Source organism: Lethenteron reissneri, chromosome 52 (genome assembly GCF_015708825.2).
Source record: "Lethenteron reissneri isolate LAM-NWPU_2019-01 chromosome 52, ASM1570882v1, whole genome shotgun sequence".
NCBI classification, from domain to species: domain Eukaryota; kingdom Metazoa; phylum Chordata; class Hyperoartia; order Petromyzontiformes; family Petromyzontidae; genus Lethenteron; species Lethenteron reissneri.
In genome coordinates, this window is record NC_083830.1 from 8415349 (window position 1) to 8440247 (window position 24899).

Below are 24899 nucleotides of genomic sequence, written 5' to 3' on the forward strand. Positions count from 1 at the left end.
CCACCGCTCCCCGTACACACAGACGCGCACACACACACACACGTACGTTACGCACACACACACGTGTGTTACACACACACACACGTGTGTTACGCACACACACGTCTGTTACGCGCACACACACTCGTGTATTATGCACACACACACACACGTGTGTTACACGCGCACACACACTCGTGTATTACGCACACACACACGTGTGTTACGCACACACACGTGCGTTACGCGCACACACGCAAACACATGCAGAAAACTAATCCCGTGCAACCCAAGCTTTGAGTTCCTGGCTGCTCGCACACACGGCCTCGAACTAAACGGTGCCCGGTACAAAGGTCTGGAAATGATCCACTCGCCAGCGAGCTTTGAAGTTCACTCACAACATCATTCTTCCACCACCACCACCACCCCCCTCCACCCCACCCACTATTCTCTTCTCCCTCCCTCTCTCGTTCCACACCCACACAGCTGCCCAAATGCAGCTCCTCTCCCTTACTGCACCACCACCACCACCGCCGCCTTAGTTTGCCAACAAAATTCCCTGTCGGTAACCCCCTACCCCCCCCCACCCCCCAAACTCTCCATCTCACCCGACAAAGGTTGGTCAACTTCGCACACGTTCCGTATTGACGGTACGCGATGAATGTGCCGATCAAACTGCGACCAATAAACTTACTCCTCATCCTCTCGCTTAAGACCTTTAGCATTGCGGAATTCAACGTTGACGCACTGAGCCGTTTTTAAATACTCACCCAGCGGGGGTGCTGCTGGGATTATCTCCCGGGAGGGGGGCCCACATTTATATTTGGGGAGCAGCAGGAGGAGTTTCAGTTTTTATTTATTTGGTGGTATAGCCCTGTGAGCCATTCGGCTCTTGAATCGGGTGCAACCGCAACAAACAAAAAACAAGAACAAGAAAACATCTTAAAGTGAATATGTGACTAAGTGCAAACAGAAAATCTAAGAAAAGACGGCAAAATATTGCAGAAAAAGCACCGTACACCAACGCTGTGTGCAGAAATCGCAGTGGGATGCAAGTCAAACAACAACAACAACCACAAGACAACTTAGATTAAGGCCATCAGTCTAACTCCGTACTACAACAAACAAACATGGCCAAACCAAAAAACTTTTCGAAATCACCAAAATAAAGCCATCAAAGCAATGTAACAGCGATCGTAGGAACTGTGACCGAATTTCCACAATAAACGACATAAACAACATGTACCACCAGACCCTGCAGTCATAGCTGGCTGCATGAGTCAGGACCCCTTTAGATCTGCAACCTCCTGGCGAGGTGACGGCCGAGACGGCACGAGGTGGAGGGGCGCCGAACGGATTGATTGTCCGCGCAGCGCAAAGCGCGTTCGACTTCTTTCGCGCCGTACGTAGCCACCCCCCACGCTGCGTCGGAGGCGGTGGGGTTGGCGAGATGGGAGGAGAGAGATGCGGCGGATGGGATGGCGGGTGATGAATAGGCTCGTTTTGTCGAGGAGGAGCTTGTTTTGCTGATAATAAAGTTTTTTTTGGGGGGGGGGGAAGATCGCGTAAGTATAAATGTTGTGTCGTCACCCTCCGCCACCCGACACAGACAATCGGTGAGGGATTTGTCACGTAAACAAAACGCCGATTAGTTGCTCGTACAGTGTAGTGTGTAGTGTATAGTGTAGTGTGGTGTGTAGTGTAGTGTGTAGTGTAGTGTATAGTGTAGCGTGGTGTGTAGTGTAGTGTATAGTGTAGTGCATAGTGTGGTGTATAGTGTGGTGTATAGTGTAGTGTATAGTGTAGTGTTTAGTGTGGTGTATAGTGTAGTGTGTAGTGTATAGTGTAGTGTATAGTGTAGTGCATAGTGTAGTGTATAGTGCGGTGTATAGTGTAGTGTATAGTGTAGTGTATAGTGTAGTGTATAGTGTAGTGTATAGTGCGGTGTATAATGCAGTGTATAGTGCGGTGTATAGTGTGGTGTATAGTGTAGTGTATAGTGTAGTGTATAGTGTAGTGTATAGTGTGGTGTATAGTGTGGTGTATAGTAGTGTATAGTGTAGTGTATAGTGTGGTGTATAGTGTAGTGTGTAGTGTATAGTGTAGTGTATAGTGTAGTGCATAGTGTAGTGTATAGTGCGGTGTATAGTGTAGTGTATAGTGCGGTGTATAGTGTAGTGTATAGTGTAGTGTATAGTGTAGTGTATAGTGCAGTGTATAGTGCAGTGTATAGTGCGGTGTATAGTGTGGTGTATAGTGTAGTGTTTAGTGTGGTGTATAGTGTAGTGTGTAGTGTATAGTGTAGTGTATAGTGTAGTGCATAGTGTAGTGTATAGTGCGGTGTATAGTGTAGTGTATAGTGTAGTGTATAGTGTGGTGTATAGTGTGGTGTATAGTAGTGTATAGTGTAGTGTATAGTGTGGTGTATAGTGTAGTGTGTAGTGTATAGTGTAGTGTATAGTGTAGTGCATAGTGTAGTGTATAGTGCGGTGTATAGTGTAGTGTATAGTGTAGTGTATAGTGTAGTGTATAGTGCAGTGTATAGTGCAGTGTATAGTGCGGTGTATAGTGTAGTGTATAGTGTAGTGTATAGTGTAGTGTATAGTGCAGTGTATAGTGCAGTGTATAGTGCGGTGTATAGTGTGGTGTATAGTGTAGTGTTTAGTGTGGTGTATAGTGTAGTGTGTAGTGTATAGTGTAGTGTATAGTGTAGTGCATAGTGTAGTGTATAGTGCGGTGTATAGTGTAGTGTATAGTGTAGTGTATAGTGTAGTGTATAGTGCGGTGTATAATGCAGTGTATAGTGCGGTGTATAGTGCGGTGTATAGTGTAGTGTATAGTGTAGTGTATAGTGTAGTGTATAGTGTGGTGTATAGTGTGGTGTATAGTAGTGTATAGTGTAGTGTATAGTGTGGTGTATAGTGTAGTGTGTAGTGTATAGTGTAGTGTATAGTGTAGTGCATAGTGTAGTGTATAGTGCGGTGTATAGTGTAGTGTATAGTGTAGTGTATAGTGTAGTGTATAGTGCAGTGTATAGTGCAGTGTATAGTGCGGTGTATAGTGTGGTGTATAGTGTAGTGTATAGTAGTGTATAGTGTAGTGTATAGTGTAGTGTATAGTGTAGTGTTTAGTGTGGTGTATAGTGTAGTGTATAATGTAGTGTTTAGTGTGGTGTATAATGTATAGTAGTGTAGTGTATAGTGTAGTGTATAGTAGTGTAGTGTATAGTGTAGTGTATAGTAGTGTAGTGTATAGTGTAGTGTATAGTAGTGTAGTGTATGGTGTAGGGTATAGTAGTGTAGTGTATAGTAGTGTAGTGTACAGTGTAGTGTATAGTAGTGTAGTGTATAGTGTAGTGTACTGCTTCAGTCCACCGGTGTGTTGGAGAGTTAATCCGCAACATTCACAATTTGAGTAGTACCGTGACTCTCCGCTGGCAATCACACCCAGCATCATCTGGCGATTTGCCCCAAAAGCCTTTATCATGAATAAAATTGGTCGCGAAAGCCCCACGTGTTAAACAACTTGTCACGTCTTCTTGGTTCTTTCGGTAAAGTCACGTAGAATTGGAAAAAATAAAATAATACAAATAAAACACAATAAAATAATTCTCACGACGTTTCGGCCACAACGCAAGCAGCCGTCGTCAGGTGAAGAACAGGTCTGTTCACGATAACTTGTTGCCAGCTGACATTTCACGCACCCAATTTTATTCATGAAACCCTTGGGGCCCAACAGATTTTTTGCTTATCTTGCTATGCCTGACGCCGTCACGGATACTTCAGCACCCCCACCCCCTCCACCCCTCCTCCTTCCCTCCCTCCCTCCCCCTCCATCATCCTCCCTGCTGCCAAACACTGACCTCTCACACACTCCTGATCCCAGAAGTTAAATTGTTTCAGATGTCACTTTGGGGAGGTGCGAATTCCCCAGTTTTATCCTCAGTGCCCCATCCCCCCCCTTGGCATCTCCTCCACTTCTACCCCCTTCCTCCTCCTCTATGTCTGGTGCCTCCTCCTCCAGCTGTACCCGATGCCTCCTCCTCTGCCGATCACCCGTTACCCCTATCCCCCCCACCCCCGACCCAACTCTTCCAAACCGCCAAATAACAGAAGAAGATAATATTATTATTATTGTTTTATTTTAATTATTATTTCATTTTTTACCTACGTGACTTTACCGAAAGAACTAAGAGTATGAAGCCTTGCAGTCACGAAAGCTTCAAATCTAGAACAGAAGATAAATCCGCCCAGGCTCGGCACTGGCCGTGAGTCGGCCGGTGTCGCCAAGCAAACGCCCCAGTGTCGGTGTCCACCACGCCGCGAGGTTTCACACGAAGTCGCGGTGGAGGTGCCTGGCTGGGGTCCCGCGGGTGACGCGGAGGAAGGGAAGAGCTGGGCTCGTTTCGAGTATAAACGTGTGTGCGTGTGTGCGTGCGTGTGTGTGCGTGTGTGTGTATGCGTGCGTGTGTGTGCGTGTGTGCACGTGGGTGCGCGTGTGTGCGTGCGTGTTTGTGCGCGTGTGTGCGTGTGTGCATGTGTGTGTGCATGTGCGTGTGCATGTGCGTGTGTGTGCGTTTGTGTGTGCATGTGTGTGTGTGCATGCGTGTGTGCGTGTGTGCGTGTGTGTGCGTGCATGTGTGTGTACGTGTGTGCGTGCGTGTGTGCGTGTGTGTGCGCGTGCATGTGTGTGTGCGCGTGCATGTGTGCGTGCGCGTGTGTGTATGCGTGCGTGTGTGCGTGCGTGTGTACGTTGAACTTCTTTTCAAAACCGAGCGCGGCCAACCGCGCTGATCGCATGCGCCCGGTGAAGGACGACAAACCAAGCAGCAAGAAGCAGCTCCAGCGGCTTCCTAGCATCGGAAGGGAAGAGCGTTCCAGACGGCCGCAGAAACGCGTCTGAAAGCGCCGCGCGACGATGGCGATGCGGTCAAAAGTCGCCGCTGTGATGACGACCGTCGTTCTGCGTGATGGTTTATTCTCCTCTCTGCGTGGAGTTTGCACGTCCCCCTGTACGTTCACCTCTGGCAGCTAAACACAAACTAACATCACCGACAGCCACCACCCGCCACCGAGCGGCAGTGAGAGGCCAGGAGCACTCCGAGACTCGCTGCCGGCAGGAGGTCACGGGACTCCCTCGCCTGGTCTGCAGGGGGTTCGTAGGTTCGATCCCAATTCCATGACGCCTGCTGCTGTGTATTTGGAGTCTGCGTCTCTCTCTCTCTCTCCCCTCGTGGTCCCGTGGATTTTTCTCCAGGTCCTCTGGTTTCTCCCTCCACATTTAGAAAACATGTGGTTTTGAATATTTGGCTGCTATACATTTCCACATGCGCCACATGGACATCGTCGAGGTGTCATTTGTGGAGCCAGGTCGCTTCTGAAAAATAACTCCATAGCTCAGTGAATAAAAATTGTAAACAATATAGTAGTGTAGACTGAGATGACTGGCAGATGCACCACCTGTGCCCCGTAAACACACACCAGACATAGTGGACCCGGTATTGGTCCAAAAATTACATTCCCAATTGTGAAAAGCCACCTACAAACTATTCAATTAGGATCGAAGACAAAGATCCCCCGTATAGCCTTTGCCAGAGTGTTGGGGCAAGTGCTGTTAGCGAGTAGCGCCTATGAAGGCCGGCACGGCACACGAGGGGGTGGGTGGCCAGCACCACGCCCGGCCGCCTTTGTCTCCCCAGCGGTCGATGTTTTACACACCGCATCAGGCACTCATTTGTGGCTGAGTCGACCTAGGGGAAGCCCGCGACCGGTTCAAATAATCGTCACCGGTGTTGGCCGTGAGCGGGAATCGAACTCGGGTCGCCGGGTTCGTAGCGCAGTACGCTACCCGCTACACTACAACGCGTTACGCTTCTACATGCGCGGATCACGTGACAGATGTGACGTCACAGCTCACTTGCCGTGCAAAAAAAACAATGCGTTATTGAGATCCCCCCCCAAAAAAACACAAAAGTGTATTTTTATAATTTGTGCATGGTGTACAGTCTGGAAAGTACCCACATGGCAAATTTAAAGTTTGTTGCATGTCGGGAAGTACGCTAAACATTTTGAACAGACACACATATTCACAACTTTGCATTTTATATATATGGAGATCGAAATCCGTAATTTCGATCGGATCATGGGGGGGGGGGGGGGGGCACGTGCCACCCCCCCCCAACTGGCTCCGCCAGTGGGCAGGACCCTCCTGAAAAAATGCGAGATGAGGCTCGGTGAGGCATCCCCTGCTTTAACATAATAATATTAATATTTTTTAAATGTTAACACGGCAAGAACCAGTGGGGGCAATGCCCCACACGGAGCCATTCATCGGTCACGTGGGTCTCTCGTGATGGGGATGAAATTCATCTTTTTTTTTAGTTTCTGAGCCCTAAGGCGTGAGCCGCTATTCCTCGAGACATCCATTCGATTCCGTCACCAGAAACAGAAGAGAGGGGAAAAAAAACACAAAATGCCTTCACGGAAACTGCACAGATGTTTTGATTTTGTGCTTTTTTTTTCTCTTCTTCACGGAACACGCCGGGCAGCAGGCAAAAGCAATCGAGCTCACGGGCAAGTTTCGGCGCAGGGAGAGAAACCAGCACATGGATTGGAAGCACCTACGCCGGTTACCGAGCTAAACAACGCAGAGTCACGTCGGGATGATTTAGATTTATCTTGCTGCTATGAATTTGATGAGCTAGCATTTGTGGACTGGGCGCTTCTGAAGAAGAAGAAGACGTTTAACGCCCCAGTGGGCTCTACCTGGGGACGTGAAAAATCACGTGGTTATACCCGCATACTACTTCAGTGATGTGTTCACCTCGCGTAGCGTTCTGACCAGCTCTCGACTGGGCATCTGTGAATAAAGAGCCGGCCCAGGCCAGCGTGAAAGAGTAGGCCAAAGTAAGCCTCCAGAGGGGGGGGGGGGGTGGGTTGCAGAGGTCGCAATCGGGTACCCGATACCCGTACCCTACCCGATACCCGGCTACCCGTACCCGGCCGGGTACGGGTACCCGGTCGGGTACGGGTACCCGTTTGCGACCCTGGTGCGGCCGGGAACGGGTACGGGTAGGCCGTGAGTCACCGGTGAGTAACCGTTTGTCACTCATTTCGGGTAGGGTACGGCTACGGGTAGGGAACGGGTACCCGTACCCATCCGGGTCCGGGTACCCATTTGCGACCCTGGTGTGGCCGGGTACGGGTAAGGAATCAAAACCCGTTTGTGACCTCTGGTGGGTTGTGTCGAGTGTCCGCACGCACGTACGGTGAACTTCCTTTCACACCGTACTAATTGGAGGTGCAGTGGGGGATGCCGTTGGGGGGAGTACAATCGACTAAAAACAAAAATATCCGTTCCAAACAAATGAGTTTTCAATCCCAGATTCAGCACGAGGCGCACACGAACCTCTGTCCGTCCGTCCGCCCGTCCACGCGTTCGCCCGTGCAGCTCTCGTTTTTGTTCTCCAAAGTTAAAAAGAAGAAAAGTTGCCGACGGTACGACGAAGGGGCCTTGCGCCCGCAGCGGTCGCGAGGCCTTCGACGAGGGGAGAGACAAAGCGGGCGGGAGGGGGGGCTGCAGCCCGCATCTCGCCCCCGAGAGCAGAGTGGGGGGGGGGTGTTGGTGGAACGCGAGACCTGGGGGAGTGGGTGACGTGCGGCTCGGGGTGGGGGGCTGCGTGGGAATTGGTGAAAGTTTAGCGAGCGAGCGGACGGCCAATCACACCACAAGCGGGGGGCACGCGGCGGCTCCCGCGGAAAACTTCTCGTGACTGAGCTGGCACCGTCTGGCAATCCGTCACCCCCCCCCCCCTCGACAGACCCCCCCACCCACCCCGCCGCACCGACTCCAACTGACTGGCGTGGTGAAGTATGGTCCGCGTGCGGAGCGGAGTGTCGTTCGAAGAAGGGATCTCAAGAGGGCAGAATCAGAATGTTTCATTTATACCGCGGGAGGAATCCAGCGGGCTCTAAAGCTCCCTGTCGTCACCGCTGCCCTGTCGGGAGCTGGTCAGAACGCTGCGGACGGTCAACAAATCACAGCAATAGAGGCGCTCTTCTTATTTTCTCGAATTGCGGGTGAAAGAAAGACTCCACGTCCACAGAGCCGCGGTGCAATGCGACGAGCGAGAGCGATGCGGGTTCCGCTACAGAGACTGCAAAACGTGCGGTGCCGGACCCGCCTGCACACGCAGTGCCGGATGAAGCGAGCGCGGGGCCCTGTGTCAGATGTTGTTATAAAGCGGCCCTAAATTAAAAATAAAAACACGTAAATATTAAAACGCACATTTTTTACTTGCATAGTAAAGTGATTGTATTTTTTTAATTTGCTATACAGCCAGATAATGCGACAAATCGCTAACCTTAAGCACCCAGTCGTTCATAAAAGCTGAAGGCGGTATAGTACTATAGTGATAGAGCAAGTGCAGAATCACTGAACCGGAATTGAGAGCTTGAAAGTGTTTAGCGCGGGGCCCTTGAAAGTGCGGGGCCCGTAGCTACTACATTTGTCGCTACTTTCGCTACTGGGATCATCCGGCACTGTGCCCATGACCGACGCGGCACTGGCAGGCGCCTTCATCCAGCAGTGGAGCCGAGCCAAGGGCTTCCGTACACGGCACACGGCACACACACAGCACACACACACACAGCACACACAGCACACACACACACAGCACACACACACACAGCACACACACACACAGCACACACACAGCACACGGCACACACACACAGGTGCGCCCGGGACAACACATCGGTACGAGCGCCCGGGTTTGACGTCAGGTGCCAGAAGATGGAACAACATCGTAAAAAAAACAGAGTGCGTAGGGCACGAGGGATGGCTTCATCCAGCAGTGGAGTGGCATTAGGGCTGTACACTCCCTCCCTCCCCCTCGGTGCCCCGATCACTGCCTCCCTCTCTCCCACGTGCGTCTCGTTTCGTTCTGGGACCAAAACTGGAACCACGTGGCCGAGCAGAGGGCTGGCGACGCCCTCAAAGCTCCGTGCAAGAAAACGAAAACCGGGGCGGTGGTGGCGGTGTTGGCGGTGGTGGTGGCAGTGGTGGTGGTGGCGGTGGCGGTGGCGGTGGTGGTGGTGGCGGTGGTGGTGGTGGTGGCGGTGGTGGTGGCGGTGGTGGCGGTGGTGGCGGCGGTGGTGGTGGTGTTGGTGGTGGCGGTGGCGGTGGTGGTGGCGGTGTTGGCGGTGGTGGTGGCGGTGGTGGCGGTGGTGGCGGTGGTGGTGGCGGTGGTGGCGGTGGTGGCGGTGGTGGCGGCGGTGGCGGAGGTGGTGGTGTTGGCGGCGGTGGTGGCGGCAGTGGTGGTGGTGGTGGTAGTGGCGGTGGCAGTGGTGGTGGCGGTGGTGGTGGCAGCGGTTGTGGTGGTGGTGTGCGAGCGTGCCCTTGTCATAAAGCAAAAAAAAAGAAAAAAACCCGACGTCGTATTAAATGTATAAAATACAAAAGGCCCTCATCTTGTTTCAATTCAACACTCCTTCCGGGAAATATGCACGACATTTAAAGCAGAGAGTGGGGGGCGGGGGAAGAGGGGGAGGGTGGAATCAGTTCCGCTTCTGCCAATAAGGGCAACTGTTTTTGATTATATAAATAAAAATAAATGTTGAGGGAGAGAGAGGGGGGGGGGAGCCTGTGACCAGAGTTAATCTTTTATCTCACGCCAGCCCCTGTTCTCTGTTCTCATTTAACGTTTTTTTTTCCACGGATTTCTTCCTGCTGCTGCTGCTGCTCCTTTTTTTTCTCCAGAATTTCAGAAAGGCTCCCTTCACGGAGCGGTAGCCGCCAGCCGGTGCCAACTGCCGAGGCCGGAACGCGAATTATTTTTTTGATTTTCAATGACGGGACGGGTGGTGGGGGAAATTCAAAATGGTCCGTATGCACTATGAGACATCTCCTTTACCAGTGGCAAAATATAGTAATAGGTTTTTACCCTTTCAACTGGTACAAAAACTGACACCTTTATACAAGGCATCATGGTTGCACTGATAAAGGAGGTCTCATAGTGTAAATGCTTACCCCGAGCTCTCAATACTCTGATAGTGCGCTGTCTTTGAGTTGTACGCCTTTTGGCGCCATCTGGTTCAACACCAATGGAGACTAGGCTCTAAGAAAAGCTGTCTCGGGTGTGGACCAATCAACTTCAAGGACAGTGCATATCATTATCATCATCAGAGTTGTTTCTTTTTGTTTGCATTTTGACTGCTTGTGTTGTGGTTATTGCAAACATGATGCTTTGTATAAAGGTGTCAGTTTTTGTACCAGTTAAAAGGGTAAAACCCTATTACTGGTCCGTACGCATCTTCATCCCTAAAACAAATAATCACGTTTAAATGTCTCGCTGTTATTGTTGGTGTTACTACGACAATAGTGTTGTTGTGCGGGCAGAGGTGCAGCCCTGCAATTGCTTAAACTATAAACTAAAGTATTATTTTATATTTTACCAAGTAAGGCCCGCTGAGCTGTGTGGCTCACATTTATAGCAGCCAAATATTCTTAAACGCACGATTTTAAATGTGGAGGGAAAAACCGGAGGACCCGGAGAAAACTCCACGCGACCACGGGGAGAAAGTGAGAGACACACGCAAACTCTAAATATAGAGCAGGCGTCAAGGTCAGAATCACACCCAAGACCGCCTGTATACTAGGCACGGTACTTAACATCTGACCACGGGTAGAGAGAGACACGCAAACTCCAACGATACAGTGGGCGTTAGGGTTAGAATAAAACCCAAGACCTCCTGTATACCAGGCGAGGTAGTTAACATCTCACCACGGGAAGAGAGTGACACGCAAACTCCAAATATACAGCAGCAGCAGGCGTCAGGGTCAGAATCAAACCCACAACTTCCTGTACACCAGGCGAGGTAGTTAACATCTCACCACAGAGAGAGACACGCAAACTCCAACGATACAGCGGGCGTTAGGGTTAGAATCAAACCCAAGACCTCCTGTAGACCAGGCGAGGTAGTTAACATCTCACCACCAGGAGAGAGAGAGAGAGACACGCAAACTCCAAATATACAGCAGCAGCAGGCGTCAGGGTCAGAATCAAACCCACAACCTCCTGTACACCAGGCGAGGTAGTTAACATCTCACCACAGAGAGAGACACGCAAACTCCAACGATACAGCGGGCGTTAGGGTTAGAATCAAACCCACGACCTCCTGTGCACCAGGCGAGGTAGTTAACATCTCACCACCAGGAGAGAGAGAGAGACACGCAAACTCCAAATATACAGCATGCTTCAGGGTCAGAATCAAACCCACGACCTCCTGTACACCAGGCGAGGTAGTTAACATCTCACCACAGAGAGAGACACGCAAACTCCAACGATACAGCGGGCGTTAGGGTTAGAATCAAACCCAAGACCTCCTGTAGACCAGGCGAGGTAGTTAACATCTCACCACCAGGAGAGAGAGAGAGAGACACGCAAACTCCAAATATACAGCAGCAGCAGGTGTCAGGGTCAGAATCAAACCCACAACCTCCTGTACACCAGGCGAGGTAGTTAACATCTCACCATAGAGAGAGACACGCAAACTCCAACGATACAGCGGGCGTCAGGGTCAGAATCAAACCCACGACCTCCTGTACACCAGGCGAGGTAGTTAACATCTCACCACCAGGAGAGAGAGAGAGACACGCAAACTCCAAATATACAGCATGCGTCAGGGTCAGAATCAAACCCACGACCTCCTGTGCACCAGGCGAGGTAGTTAACATCTCACCACCAGGAGAGAGAGAGAGAGACACGCAAACTCCAAATATACAGCATGCGTCAGGGTCAGAATCAAACCCACGACCTCCTGTACACCAGGCGAGGTAGTTAACATCTCACCACCGTGGCGCTCACAGTCGCTTACTAAAGCCGCTGTTGAAGTCGTCAAACGGAGCGACGGGGCGAGTCTACGCCTCCCGTCAAGGCCGCCAAGTCCGTGTGACGCTGCCCTCTTGGCCGTGACACAAAGGGGGAAAAAAACAACACAAAACAACAACACAAAGCGACATAACGCAACACAAACTACACGAAAAACAACACACACACAAATAACAACACAAAATGGTACAACTACACAAAACAACACAAAACGACACAAAACACTACACGAAAAACAACACACATAAAATCAACACGAAAAAACAACACAAAACACTACACGGAAAACAACACACACAAAATCAATACCAAAACAACACAAAACGACACGAAAAACAACACAAAACAACACAAAACTACACGAAAAACAACACGCAAAAATAGCACGAAAAACAACACGAAAGAATCCTCAGTCATTTCATCCTCCTCCATCTTCCAATCCTCTTCTTTATTTTCACACCGCAGCGACGCTCCCCGACAGCTGACCATTGGCAGCCCTGTTTTGATTACGAAAAAAAAATTCTCTCTCTTTTTTAAAAAATCCCAACAAAACAAAAAACCCCCCAAAAAAATCCACGCAATGCTGCGGGGAGGAGGAGGGGAAGGGCCCGGGTTGTTCCTGAGATTGAAAAGCCCCGTGGTGGTTTAATCCGACGTATATATCAATGCCGCCAGCTCCGCTAAATAGCGGGAGCCCGGGGCCTTTTAAAGTCGGCCAAGACTCTTAATTGAAGATCTTGCGAATGAAAAGCTTCATGTTTTCCCCACTTCTCTCTCGCTCTCTCTCTCTCTGACTCTCTCTCTCTCTCTTAGCCAGCTCCCTTGCAACCAGGCGCGTTGATTTAAAAACAAAAATGGGGTGGGGGGGGGCAGCAAAGGAATTAATAAGAATAAGGAGACCTCTTTAAATTTCGATTTAAAGATTTCGTGACTGCAGGGATTCATCTTCTTGGTTCTTTCGGTAAAGTCACGTAGAGACTTCCCTTCTACGTGACTTTACCGAAAGAACCAAGAAGATGAGACCTCTTTAGTTAGTTCGGTAAAGTCGCGTGGAGAGAAAATACATTAAATAATAAAATACGACGTTTCGATTGCAACACAAGCAAGCGTCATCAGGTCGAAGTAAATTTGAGAAAGAGACAAAACACAGACACGGAGACACACAGACAGACACACAAGCAGACACAGAAAGACAACACAGAGAGAGACACACACAGAGACACACAGACAGACACACAAGCAGAGAGAGACACAACACGGAGACACACAGAGAGAGACGCACAACATAGACACACAGAGAGAGACTCGCACAGACACACAGACAGACACAAGCAGAGAGAGACACACAGAGAGAGACACACAACATAGACACACACAGAGAGAGACTCGCACATAGACACACAGACAGACACAAGCAGAGAGAGACACAACACGGAGACACACAGAGAGAGACACACAACATAGACACACACACATAGACACACATAGAGAGAGAGACAACACAGAGACACAACATAGACACACAGACAGACAAACAAGCTGAGAGAGACAACACAGAGACACACACAGAGAGACACACAACATAGACACACAGACATACACACAAGCAGAGAGAGACAACACAGAGACACACAGAGAGAGACACACAACATAGACACACAGACAGACACAGAGAGAGAGAGAGACAACACAGAGACACACAGAGAGAGAGACACAACATAGACACACAGAGAGACACACAAGCAGAGAGAGACAACACAGAGACACACAGAGAGAGACACACATCATAGACACACAGAGATAGACACACAACATAGACACACAAGCAGAGAGAGACACACAGACATAGACACACAGAGTGTCTATGTCTGTGTGTCTCTCTCTGTGTGTCTCTGTTGTGTGTCTCTGTGTGAGTCTCTCTCTGTGTGTGTCTGTGTTGTCTCTTTCTGCTTGTGTGTCTGTCTGTGGGTCTCTCTCTGTGCGTCTCTGTGTGTTTCTCTCTGTGTGTCTCTCTCTGTGTGTCTCTGTGTGTCTCTCTGTGTGTCTCTCTGTGTGTCTGTGTTGTCTCTCTCTCTGCTTGTGTGTCTGTCTGTGTATATCTCGCTGCGTGTCTCTCTCTGTGTGTCTGTCTCTGTGTTGTCTCTCTCTGCTTGTGTGTCTGTCTGTGGGTCTCTCTCTCTGTGCGTCTCTGTGTGTGTCTCTCTTTGTGTCTCTCGGTGTGTCTCTCTGTGTGTGTCTATGTTGTCTCTCTCTGTGTCTCTCTCTGTGTGTTTCTCTCTCTGTGTGTTTCTGTGTGTGTGTGTGTGTCTGTGTTGTCTCTCTCTCTGCTTGTGTGTCTGTCTGTGTCTCTCTCTCTGTGTCTCTCTCTCTGTGTCTCTCTCTGTGTCTCTCTCTCTCTGTGTCTCTCTCTGTGTTGTCTCTCTCTCTGCTCACCCAACCCCAGCCACCCTAAATTAACTCTAAACTCGCTCGCACAAAGTCACGGACCGAGCCGCCGATTGTCCAATTCACTGACCGCGCAAAACCGACGAGATTACTGACGGACTGACCCGTTCGCTGACCGACAGCCCGATTCGGCCGACCGGACGAACGGTTCGCAGGCGAAATTTAACGGACGACCGACCGCACTTGCCCCAGCGGTCCGCGAAGGCTATTCGGGGGCGGGGGGATCTTTGTATTTGTGCGCGCGTCTCAAGAGGACACCGAAGTTGGCACACCACTTAGTGGCGAGCGAGGCTGTTGTTGTTGCTGTTGTTGTTGCTGTTGTTGTTGTTGCTGCTGCTGTTGTTGTTGCTGTTGTCGTCTGTGCATCTGTCTTTGTTTTGTGGAGGATTAAGAGGGGATGAGAGTGGCAGTGAGTGCAAGCGAGTGAGCTTGTTTGCACGGCTGTCATTATTAGTGCCAAAGAAAATAAGAGGGGTGATGGGTGCGGTGGCTGCGGTTGTGGTGATGGTGGTGGCGGTTGTGGTGGTTGTGGTGATGGCAGTTGTGGTGGTGGTGGTGATGGTGGTGGTGGCTGTGGTGATGGTGGTGGCTGTGGTTGTGGTGGTGGCTGTGGTTATGGTGGCTGTGATGGTGGTTGTGGTGATTGTGGTGGTGGTGGTTGTGGTGGCGGTAGTGGCTGTGGTGGTGGTGGCTGTGTTGGTGGTGGTAGTGTATGTGGTTGTGGTGGTGGTTGTGGTGGTTGTGGTGGTGGTGGTTGTGGTGGTTTGCGGCTGTGGTGATGGTGGTGGCTGTATTGGTGGCTGTGGTTGTGGTGGTGGTTGTGGTGGTTGCGGCTGTGGTGATGGTGGTGGCTGTATTGGTGGCTGTGGTTGTGGTGGTGGTTGTGGTGGTGGTTGTGGTGGTGGTTGCGGCTGTGGTGGTGGTGGCGGGGTGGGGTGTTTCTGCTGCTTGTCGGAGGTGAGCCCATCCAGTGTGAACCCAGCTTGTGGCAGGGAGGCGCAAACCGCAGACCTTGGGGATGTAATTCTCTACTCCGATTACCTCCTCGCCCCCCTTCCACCCCCAAAACAATCCCCCACCCCCTGCTACCCCCTCCCCCAAACCCACCTCAAAGCGCCACGGCTCCTGCAACCTCATAGCCCCATAGCCCCATAGCCCGCACCACCCAGCCCCCTCCTCCACTTCCCGGACGCCCCAGAGGCCCCCCGCGGATCGAGTCGAGGGCTCTCGCCGACCCGCAAAGGGACCGCGCACACTTTCTCTCTCTCTCATCATCACGGTGGCTAGGAGATGTTAGCTACTCGCCGGGTGTACAGGAGGTCGTGGGCTCGATTAAGACCCTGACGCCTGCTGCTGTATATCATTATCACGGTGGCTATGAGATGTTGACTACCTCGCCTGGTATACAGAAGGTCGTGGGTTCGATTAAGACCCTGACGCCTGCTGCTGTATATTTGGAGTTTGCGTGTCTCTCTCTTTCTCATCATTATCACGGTGGCTAGGAGATGTTAGCTACTCGCCTGGTATACAGGAGGTCGTGGGCTCGATTAAGACCCTGACGCCTGCTGCTGTATATTTGGAGTTTGCGTGTCTCTCTCTCTCTCTCATCATTATCACGGTGGCTAGGAGATGTTGACTACCTCGCCTGGTATACAGAAGGTCGTGGGTTCGATTAAGACCCTGACGCCTGCTGCTGTATATTTGGAATTTGCGTTTCTCTCTCTCTCATCATTATCACGGTGGCTAGGAGATGTTGACTACCTCGCTGGGTACACGGGAGGTCGTGGGTTCGATTAAGACCATGACGCCTGCTGCTGTATATTTGGAGTTTGCGTGTCTCTCTCTCTCTCATCATCATCACGGTGGCTAGGAGATGTTAACTACCTCGCCTGGTATACAGGAGGTCGTGGGTTCGATTAAGACCCTGACGCCTGCTGCTGTATATTTGGAATTTGCGTGACTCTCTCATCATTATCACGGTGGCTAGGCGATGTTAGCTACCTCGCCTGGTATACAGGAGGTCGTGGGTTCGATTAAGACCCTGACGCCTGCTGCTGTATATTTGGAGTCTGCGGTGTCTCTCTCTCTCTCATCATTATCACGGCGGCTAGGAGATGTTAACTACCTCGCCTGGTATACAGAAGGTCGTGGGTTCGATTAAGACCCTGACGCCTGCTGCTGTATATTTGGAATTTGCGTGACTCTCTCATCATTATCACGGTGGCTAGGAGATGTTAACTACCTCGCCGTGTACGCAGGAGGTCGTGGGTTCGATTAAGACCCTGACGCCTGCTGCTGTATATTTGGAGTTTGCGTGTCTCTCTCTCTCTCATCATCATCACGGTGGCTAGGAGATGTTAGCTACTCGCCGGGTGTACAGGAGGTCGTGGGTTCGATTAAGACCCTGACGCCTGCTGCTGTATATTTGGAGTTTGCGTGTCTCTCTCTCTCTCTCATCATTATCACGGTGGCTAGGAGATGTTGACTACCTCGCCTGGTATACAGAAGGTCGTGGGTTCGATTAAGACCCTGACGCCTGCTGCTGTATATTTGGAATTTGCGTTTCTCTCTCTCTCATCATTATCACGGTGGCTAGGAGATGTTGACTACCTCGCTGGGTACACGGGAGGTCGTGGGTTCGATTAAGACCATGACGCCTGCTGCTGTATATTTGGAGTTTGCGTGTCTCTCTCTCTCTCATCATTATCACGGTGGCTAGGAGATGTTAACTACCTCGCCTGGTATACAGGAGGTCGTGGGTTCGATCGCGACCCTGACGCCTGCTGCTGTATATTTAGATCTTACATGCGGTGTCTCTCCCTCTCTGTCTTCCCGCATTTAGAATGGACGTCCACGCGTCGAAGAGTTTTTGCACCGCTGCTGTGAATGTCCGCGTGACGATGAACCACCTTGTTGTAGCTATCGTTTGTGATGATGACCAGATCGCTCCTGGGGGGGAAAAAACCAGTGGACCTTTCCTGGTAAAATCTAAATAGTTTTAATTGTTTTAGTTAAGAACGGGAGGCAGAGCGCAGTACGGAAGGGTTTGGGGCTTATTAATTTAGGCTGCAGGAGGAATCCAATGAGCTATTAAGCGCTTTGTCACAGATGCCCAGTAGGGGCGGGCAAGAACGCTACAACAACAGACGACACAAAAACACGACAGCCGTGCAAAGTACAAGAAAGGTCAACAAATCACACGAACACAAACACAACACGAAACCATCCGCATCCGACCAAGCAAAGCCCCACCGAGGATATGGACTTGTTTGTCAGAAGCGACCCGGTCATCACAATTGATCGCTCAGGAGGATGAACGCACCGTGGAGAAACGCCGGGCGCCCGACGGATGACGAGGAGGAAGATCTGGACTCATTCCGAACATGAACGCACCCACGTGAACTCCTTGGTTCTTTCGGTAAAGTCACGTAGGTGAAAATAAAAAATGAATAAAAATTTAAAAAAATATATAAAAAAATAGAAATAACTTAATTAAATCACGACGTTTCGACCGCAACACAAGCAATCAGTTGAGTTTCACACCTGATGACGATTGCTTGTGTTGCGATCGAAATGTCGTGATTTAATTTAGTTATTTCTATTTCTTTTATTCTTATTTTTATTTTCACCTACGTGACTTTACCGAAAGAACCAAAGCGTATGGATCCTTGCCGTCACGAAAACTTCAAATCTAGAAAGTACCCACGTGTGGACGTTGAACTTCTTTCGCGCCGTACGTAGCCAGCCGCGCTAATCGGAGGTGCGGGGCGAAACACAACGACACTTAACGCGAAAAGCTATTCTAAAGAAGTGATTTTGTCAATCCATACGATTTAAAAGTGCACAGCTCCCAGGGGCTTCCTGACATCGGACGGGAAGAACGTTCCAGACGGCCGCGGAAGCGCAACCTGAAAGCGCCGCGCGACGATGATGCGGTGACCGCCGCCGCCTTTGTTTGATGGCGAGCGGCCACAACACCGTCGCTGCGAGGATGACGCCGGAGTGTGCATGGTGGTTTATGCACGAGACGTGTGTACGTGTGTGTGTACGTGTGTGTGTACGTGTGTGTGTACGTGTGCGTATAGGAACTTCTTTAGCACCGTACGTAGCCAACCGTGCTAATCGGAGGTGCAGGGGGAAAGACAACAAACTAAACACACAAAAAGCATTTCCCAAATAAATTATTATTCAATTTAGTAGTATAGTGTATAGTAGTGTAGTGTATAGTAGTGTACAGTAGTAGTAGTATAGTAGTAGTGTATAGTGTAGTGTATAGTAGTGTATAGTGTAGTGTATAGTATAAGTATAGTAGTGTATAGTGTAGTGTATAATAGTAGTATAGTAGTGTATAGTAGTAAAGTCACGTAGAAGGGAAGTAATAAAATAATAAAAATAAAACATAATAAAACAATTCTCACGACGTTTCGGCTACAACGCAAGCAGCCGTCTTCACCTGAAGACGGCTGCTTGCGTTGTAGCCGAAACGTCGTGAGAATTGTTTTATTATGTTTTATTTTTATTATTTTATTACTTCCCTTCTACGTGACTTTACCGAAAGAAACAAGAAGATGAATCCCTGCAGTCACGAAAGCTTTAAATCGAAATGTATAGTAGTAGTGTATAGTGTTGTGTATAGTAGTGTATAGTGTAGTGTATAGTAGTAGTAGTATAGTAGTAGTGTGTAGTGTAGTGTATAGTAGTAGTATAATAGTGTATAGTAGTGCAGTGTATAGTAGTAGTAGTATAGTAGTAGTGTGTAGTGTAGTGTATAGTAGTAGTGTATAATAGTAGTATAGTAGTAGTGTGTAGTGTATAGTGTAGTGTATAGTAGTAGTATAGTAGTAGTGTATAGTGTAGTGTATAGTGTAGTGTATAGTAGTGTATAGTGTAGTGTATAATAGTAGTATAGTAGTGTATAGTAGTAGTGTATAGTGTAGTGTAAAGTAGTGTATAGTGTAGTTTATAGTAGTGTATAGTGTAGTGTATAGTAGTAGTATAGTAGTGTATAGTGTAGTGTATAGTGTAGTATATAGTAGTATAGTATTGTATAATAGTAGTATAGTAGTAGTGTGTAGTGTATAGTGTAGTGTATAGTGTAGTGTATAGTAGTAGTGTATAGTGTAGTGTATAGTGTAGTGTAGTAGTGTATAGTATAGTGTATAGTGTAGTGTATAGTAGTAGTGTATAGTGTAGTGTATATTGTATAGTAGTAGTGTATAGTATAGTGTATATTAGTAGTGTATAGTAGTAGTGTATAGTGTAGTGTATAGTGTAGTGTATAGTATAGTGTATAGTGTAGTGTATAGTGTAGTGTATAGTAGTAGTAGTGTATAGTGTAGTGTATAGTGTTGGTCGATGGCCTGCCGAAAGCCGCCGCCGCTGCCGCTGCGAGGATGATAACGATTATTCTGCAGTCAACCAAAGAGATGGTAACGATTATTCTGCAGTCAACCAAAGAGATGGTAACGACTATTCTGCAGTCAACCAAAGCGATGGTAACGATTATTCTGCAGTCAACCAAAGAGATGGTAACGATTATTCTGCAGTCAACCAAAGAATGGTAACGATTATTCTGCAGTCAACCAAAGAGATGGCAACGATTATTCTGCAGTCAACCAAAGAGATGGCAACGATTATTCTGCAGTCAACCAAAGAGATGGTAACGACTATTCTGCAGTCAACCAAAGAGATGGTAACGATTATTATGCAGTCAACCAAAGAGATGGTAACGATTATTCTGCAGTCAACCAAAGAGATGGTAACGATTATTCTGCAGTCAACCAAAGAGATGGTAACGACTATTCTGCAGTCAACCAAAGAGATGGTAACGATTATTATGCAGTCAACCAAAGAGATGGCAACGATTATTCTGCAGTCAACCAAAGAGATGGTAACGATTATTCTGCAGTCAACCAAAGAGATGGTAACGACTATTCTGCAGTCAACCAAAGAGATGGTAACGATTATTATGCAGTCAACCAAAGAGATGGTAACGATTATTCTGCAGTCAACCAAAGAGACGGTAACGATTATTCTGCAGTCAACCAAAGAGACTGATAACGGACTATAACGGCACCGAGACATCTGTGATGGGCGGGCGGGCGGGAGGTTAAGGGCAGGGCACAGGCACGGGTGACGTCGAGTCACGTGGTGGAGGTGGGGGGAGATGGGTGGTGGGGGGGAGGTCGATGGTGGGGGGGAGGTCGGGGGGGGGAGTTCCTACTCGCTCTCCCAGGCCCCCCCCCCGGGCTGTGGTTGCCGTGGGTTGGGGGCTGATGGGGGGGGGGGGGGGTTTGTGGTGGGGGGGTTTGTGGGGGGGTTGGTGGGGGGGTGGTGGGGGGGTTGGTGGGTGGGGGGTTTCGGGGCTTTTCTCGAATTCCCCCAGGAGCCAGCGGTCTCCATCAGTCATGACCGCACGACGCTCTGCCGCACTTTCAATGCTTGTGCCGCCGCCGCCTGCCCTTCCGCGTGCATCTTCACAAGCGCGGCGACGCCGAGGAAAGGAGTTGCAGGAACAACACAAAAGCGTCTTCGACTCCCGTTGCTGACATGCCCCCTCCCCCCCCCCCGAGCCAAGAGCCTACGCCGGCAAAATGCGTAATTACGCGCAACGCTTTCCAACTCAGGTTGAAGGCAAAGCGACCGAAAGCCAAACTCCCCGCGCCCCTTCCCCCCTTCTGCGCGCGCGAAGATCGGCACGGTCGGCTACGTACGCCGCGAACGAGATTCTACGTCTGCGCGCGAAGAGAAACCCCCTTTCAGTGCGGGAGGGATGCGTCGGGCAGGCGAGACTCGCACGGGTTCGACCACTCGCCCAGCTGCGCTTGATGCCGCTCACAAAGCCGGCAGGAAGGCGACGACTCCCATCGCGCCTTGCGACGCGCGGGTGGTGGTGGTTGGAGGGAGGGTCAGCAGCAACCCGCTCGTAATGATGACCCCCACGTGAACGAGGCTTGAGTGCGAAGTTGCGTTGCTTGTTTTGAAATCTTACCAGGCAAGGCCCCACTGAGCTGCGCAGATCTTTATTCAGAAGCGACTTGGCTATCGCGAACGATAGCCCAACGAAGTGGCTTATCACCATCAACATCGTCGTCATCGCGTGGGAATGTGCAGCAGCTAAACGCTCTGAACGCGCGACGTTGATTCTAAATGTGGAGGGAGAAACCGGAGGACCCGGAGTAAAACTACAAATATACAGCAGCAGCAGGCGTCAGGGTCGGGATCGAACCCACGACCTCCTGTACACCAAATGAGGTAGTTAACATCTCGACACGGTGGCACGGTGGTGTGTTAACATTTCTTGCTATTGGTGGCTTTCTCCGTAGAAGGAGGTCCTCATCCAGCAGTGGACTGATCAAGGTCTGTATAGATAAACATAGTTACATCCTAAATGGTGCCCCATATTTATCATTATTATGATTAGGAAATGTTAATAGTGACATCGCTGGATTTGTGGAACTGCCCACGTATACCCGCCTCTTTGGATTTAGAAATAATCAGATTTAAGTCCCACCAGATTTCCAGTGAACCAGATTTCAGGCCCACCAGATTTCTGACCCACCAGATTTCCAGCTAACCAGATTTCTGACCCACCAGATTTCCAGTGAACCAGATTTCAGGCCCACCAGATTTCTGACCCACCAGATTTCCAGCTAACCAGATTTCAGGCCCACCACATTTCCAGTGAACCAGATTTCAAGCTCATCGGATTTCTGACCGACCAGATTTCCAGATAACCAGATTTCTGGCCCACCAGATTTCCCACCCAACAGATTTCAGGGCCCACCAAACATTTTACCACTGCATTTTCTGGCCCCCTGGATTTTCAGGCCCTGCATTTCAGGCCCACCAGATATTCGCCCACCAGATATTTGCCTCCTAGGTATCCAGCCCCTTAGACGACCAGTCCCTGGATTTATCCCCTCCACCAGATTTCTGTCTCCCGGATTCCGAGCGTGCGCGTACGTGTGCTTACCCGGTACGCCGGGGGAAGGACACTCGCAGTCACCTCTTCCAATCCACGCCGGTTGGCGTAAGCGTTCACCACGAAGCTGTCTCCTGTCGGTCGGTCGCCAGCAAGGGAGTGAGGGAGGCAGGTTACAAGGATGGAGACAAAGTGGCAGCAACATTTATGGGTGTCAGGGTTAAGACTGAGAGTGAGAGGTTATTGAGGGTTAGTTAGCATTATCGACGAAGAGGTAAGGTTTGGAGTGTGGATTATAGTTAAGGTTAGGTGTCAGGATTAGGATTGGGAGTCAGGGTTAGGAGTGAGGGTGAGGGTTAGGATTGGGAGTGAGGGTTCGAGTTAGAGTAGGTGAGGGTTAGGATTGGGAGTTAAGGTTCGGAGTGTGGATTATAGTTAAAGGTTAGGAGTCAGGGTTAGGGTTGGGTGTGAGAGTTAGGAGTGAGGTTGAGGGTTAGGATTGGGAGTCAGGGTTAGGAGTGAAGGTTAGGAGTGAGGGTGAGGGTTAGGATTGGGAGTCAGGGTTCGGGGTGAGGGTTAGGAGTGAGGCTTAGGAGTGAGGCTTAGGAGTGAGGGTGAGGGTTAGGATTGGGAGTGAGGGTTCGAGTTAGAGGTGATGGTTTGGATTGGGAGTTAAGGTTCGGAGTGTGGATTATAGTTAAAGGTTAGGAGTCAGGGTTAGGATTGGGTGTGAGAGTTAGGAGTGAGGGTGAGGGTTAGGAGTGAGGCTTCGGAGTGAGGCTTAGGGTTAGTATTTGGAGTTGAGGGCTCGTGTTGAGTGAGGGGAGACAGTGAGAGACAAAGCAAAGGATGAGGGCATTGAGGGCCCAGGCAGAAGGGGGCAATTGTGGCCGGGGCACGGCGGTGGGACTGGGTGCTTGACAAGGGCATGGCCCGCCAGTTAATGGGGCAGCGAGGGCATGGGCAAGGGCAGAAGCCGATTTTAATATTCAACTCCTCATCCCAACACAATCATTAATTTACCATTTTGAACACTAATTAATGAAATGTGACCTTGACAAAACTGCTGCAGGTCTCTGTGTGTACGCCTACGGGTCTCTGTGCGCTTCTATAGATACTCTTAGTTCTTTCGGTAAAGTCACGTAGGTAAAAAATGAAATTAAAATGTATGAAAAATTAAGTAATAAAATATTTGTAATTTCATTTTTTTCCTACGTGACTTTACCGAAAGAACTAAGAGTATGAATCCTTGCAGTCACGAAAGCTTCACATCTAGAGCTTGTATAGATCTCTACCTAAGTCAATAAAGTGTCTGTTCAAGTCTGTTAAGTTCCAAGAATATCCAGGAGTGTATGTGTCTCTATACGTGGGTCTCTGTGTACATCTGTGGGTCTCTATGTAAACCGCTGCAGTAGTTCGAAAAGGAAACTTCTGCCCTCAATGGGATGTGTGGTCACATGGTTTAAAAAATGTAGTGCTTGAAGGCAATGAGTGATTGAATGAATGAATTACCTTCTGGACTTTCTCTTCTCCTGCACGCTGTTGTTTTGGGGGAGAGGGAATCGGGAAAAGACAACGTGGATTTATTAATCTCAAGTCTACATTCGGGATTTTTAAAAAAAATCTCAAGTGCACATTTAGCACGCAACGACGCACGTTTAACGTGACGTGCAATTAAGAGACAAACTCATCAGCAGCAGCCACGGTCAAGCCACTGCTGGATGAAGGCCTCCCCATGGGCCACTGACGTCCACCTCTCACGATCCTGCGACATCGTAACCCATAATAATTCGTAGTGGTCGCGACAGCCTACGTGTTAAACTGATCATAACTCACCTTGCGCCGGCACACGACCAGATTTCATTGCTCCATCTCCTCCTTGGTGGTGGAGATAATTTACGAAACGATCTCCCGTTCCGATGGCGTACGTGTGTGCGTCATCGGAACGTGATCGGAAGAACAACTGAAGTAAGATAACTTCATCGGGAACCGAGGCTCCCACACCAAACCTCGCTGATGCTGCTGCCTGGTGAGCTTGAAGTCTGGTGGGCCTGAGATCCGGTGAGTTGGAAATCTGGTGGGCCTAAAATCCGCTTAGCTGGAAATGTGGGGGGCCTGAAATGTGTATGATGCCAGCAACAGGCCAGTACACGGATTAACCGCAGCGCCGTATACATCGCTGTATACGCTGCACAGCCCACAGTCAATACACTGCCGGGTGAGGGCCTCCCCATGCCATGCTGGTGGCATGGGGTTAATTGATCATACTTCACCACGCTGGTCAGCGTGGGTTGATGACGGTACGGAGCATATAGGCGCGGACATATAATCTGGTGGGCCTAATATATCCGCACCTCCGATTAGCACGGTTGGCTACGTGCGGTGCGAAAGAAGTTCAAAATACATACATACATAGCCTCACACAGAGACCCATAGACTCACACAGAGACCCATAGACTCACACAGAGACCCATAGACTCACACAGAGACACATAGACTCATCCAGAGACCCATAGACTCACACAGAGACACATAGACTCATCCAGAGACCCATAGACTCACACAGAGACCCATAGACTCACCCAGAGACCCATAGACTCACACAGAGACCCATAGACTCACACAGAGAACTATAGACTTACACAGAGACCCATAGACTCA

At 49.6% G+C, this 24899-nt stretch overlaps 1 protein-coding gene across 3 annotated transcripts in view; it reads right to left on the reverse strand.

The window, feature by feature from the left end:
* Nucleotides 1-24899, reverse strand: part of NKD2 (NKD inhibitor of WNT signaling pathway 2) — a 61687-nt gene that overhangs the window by 28664 nt on the left and 8124 nt on the right. For all 3 annotated transcript variants that reach the window (XM_061573195.1, XM_061573196.1, XM_061573194.1), the window contains exons 2-3: nt 23751-23777; nt 22290-22372 (exon numbers count right to left, since the gene is read on the reverse strand). In XM_061573195.1, the coding sequence (XP_061429179.1) occupies nt 22290-22372; nt 23751-23777 (110 nt within the window). The remainder of the gene's footprint in view (nt 1-22289; nt 22373-23750; nt 23778-24899) is intronic.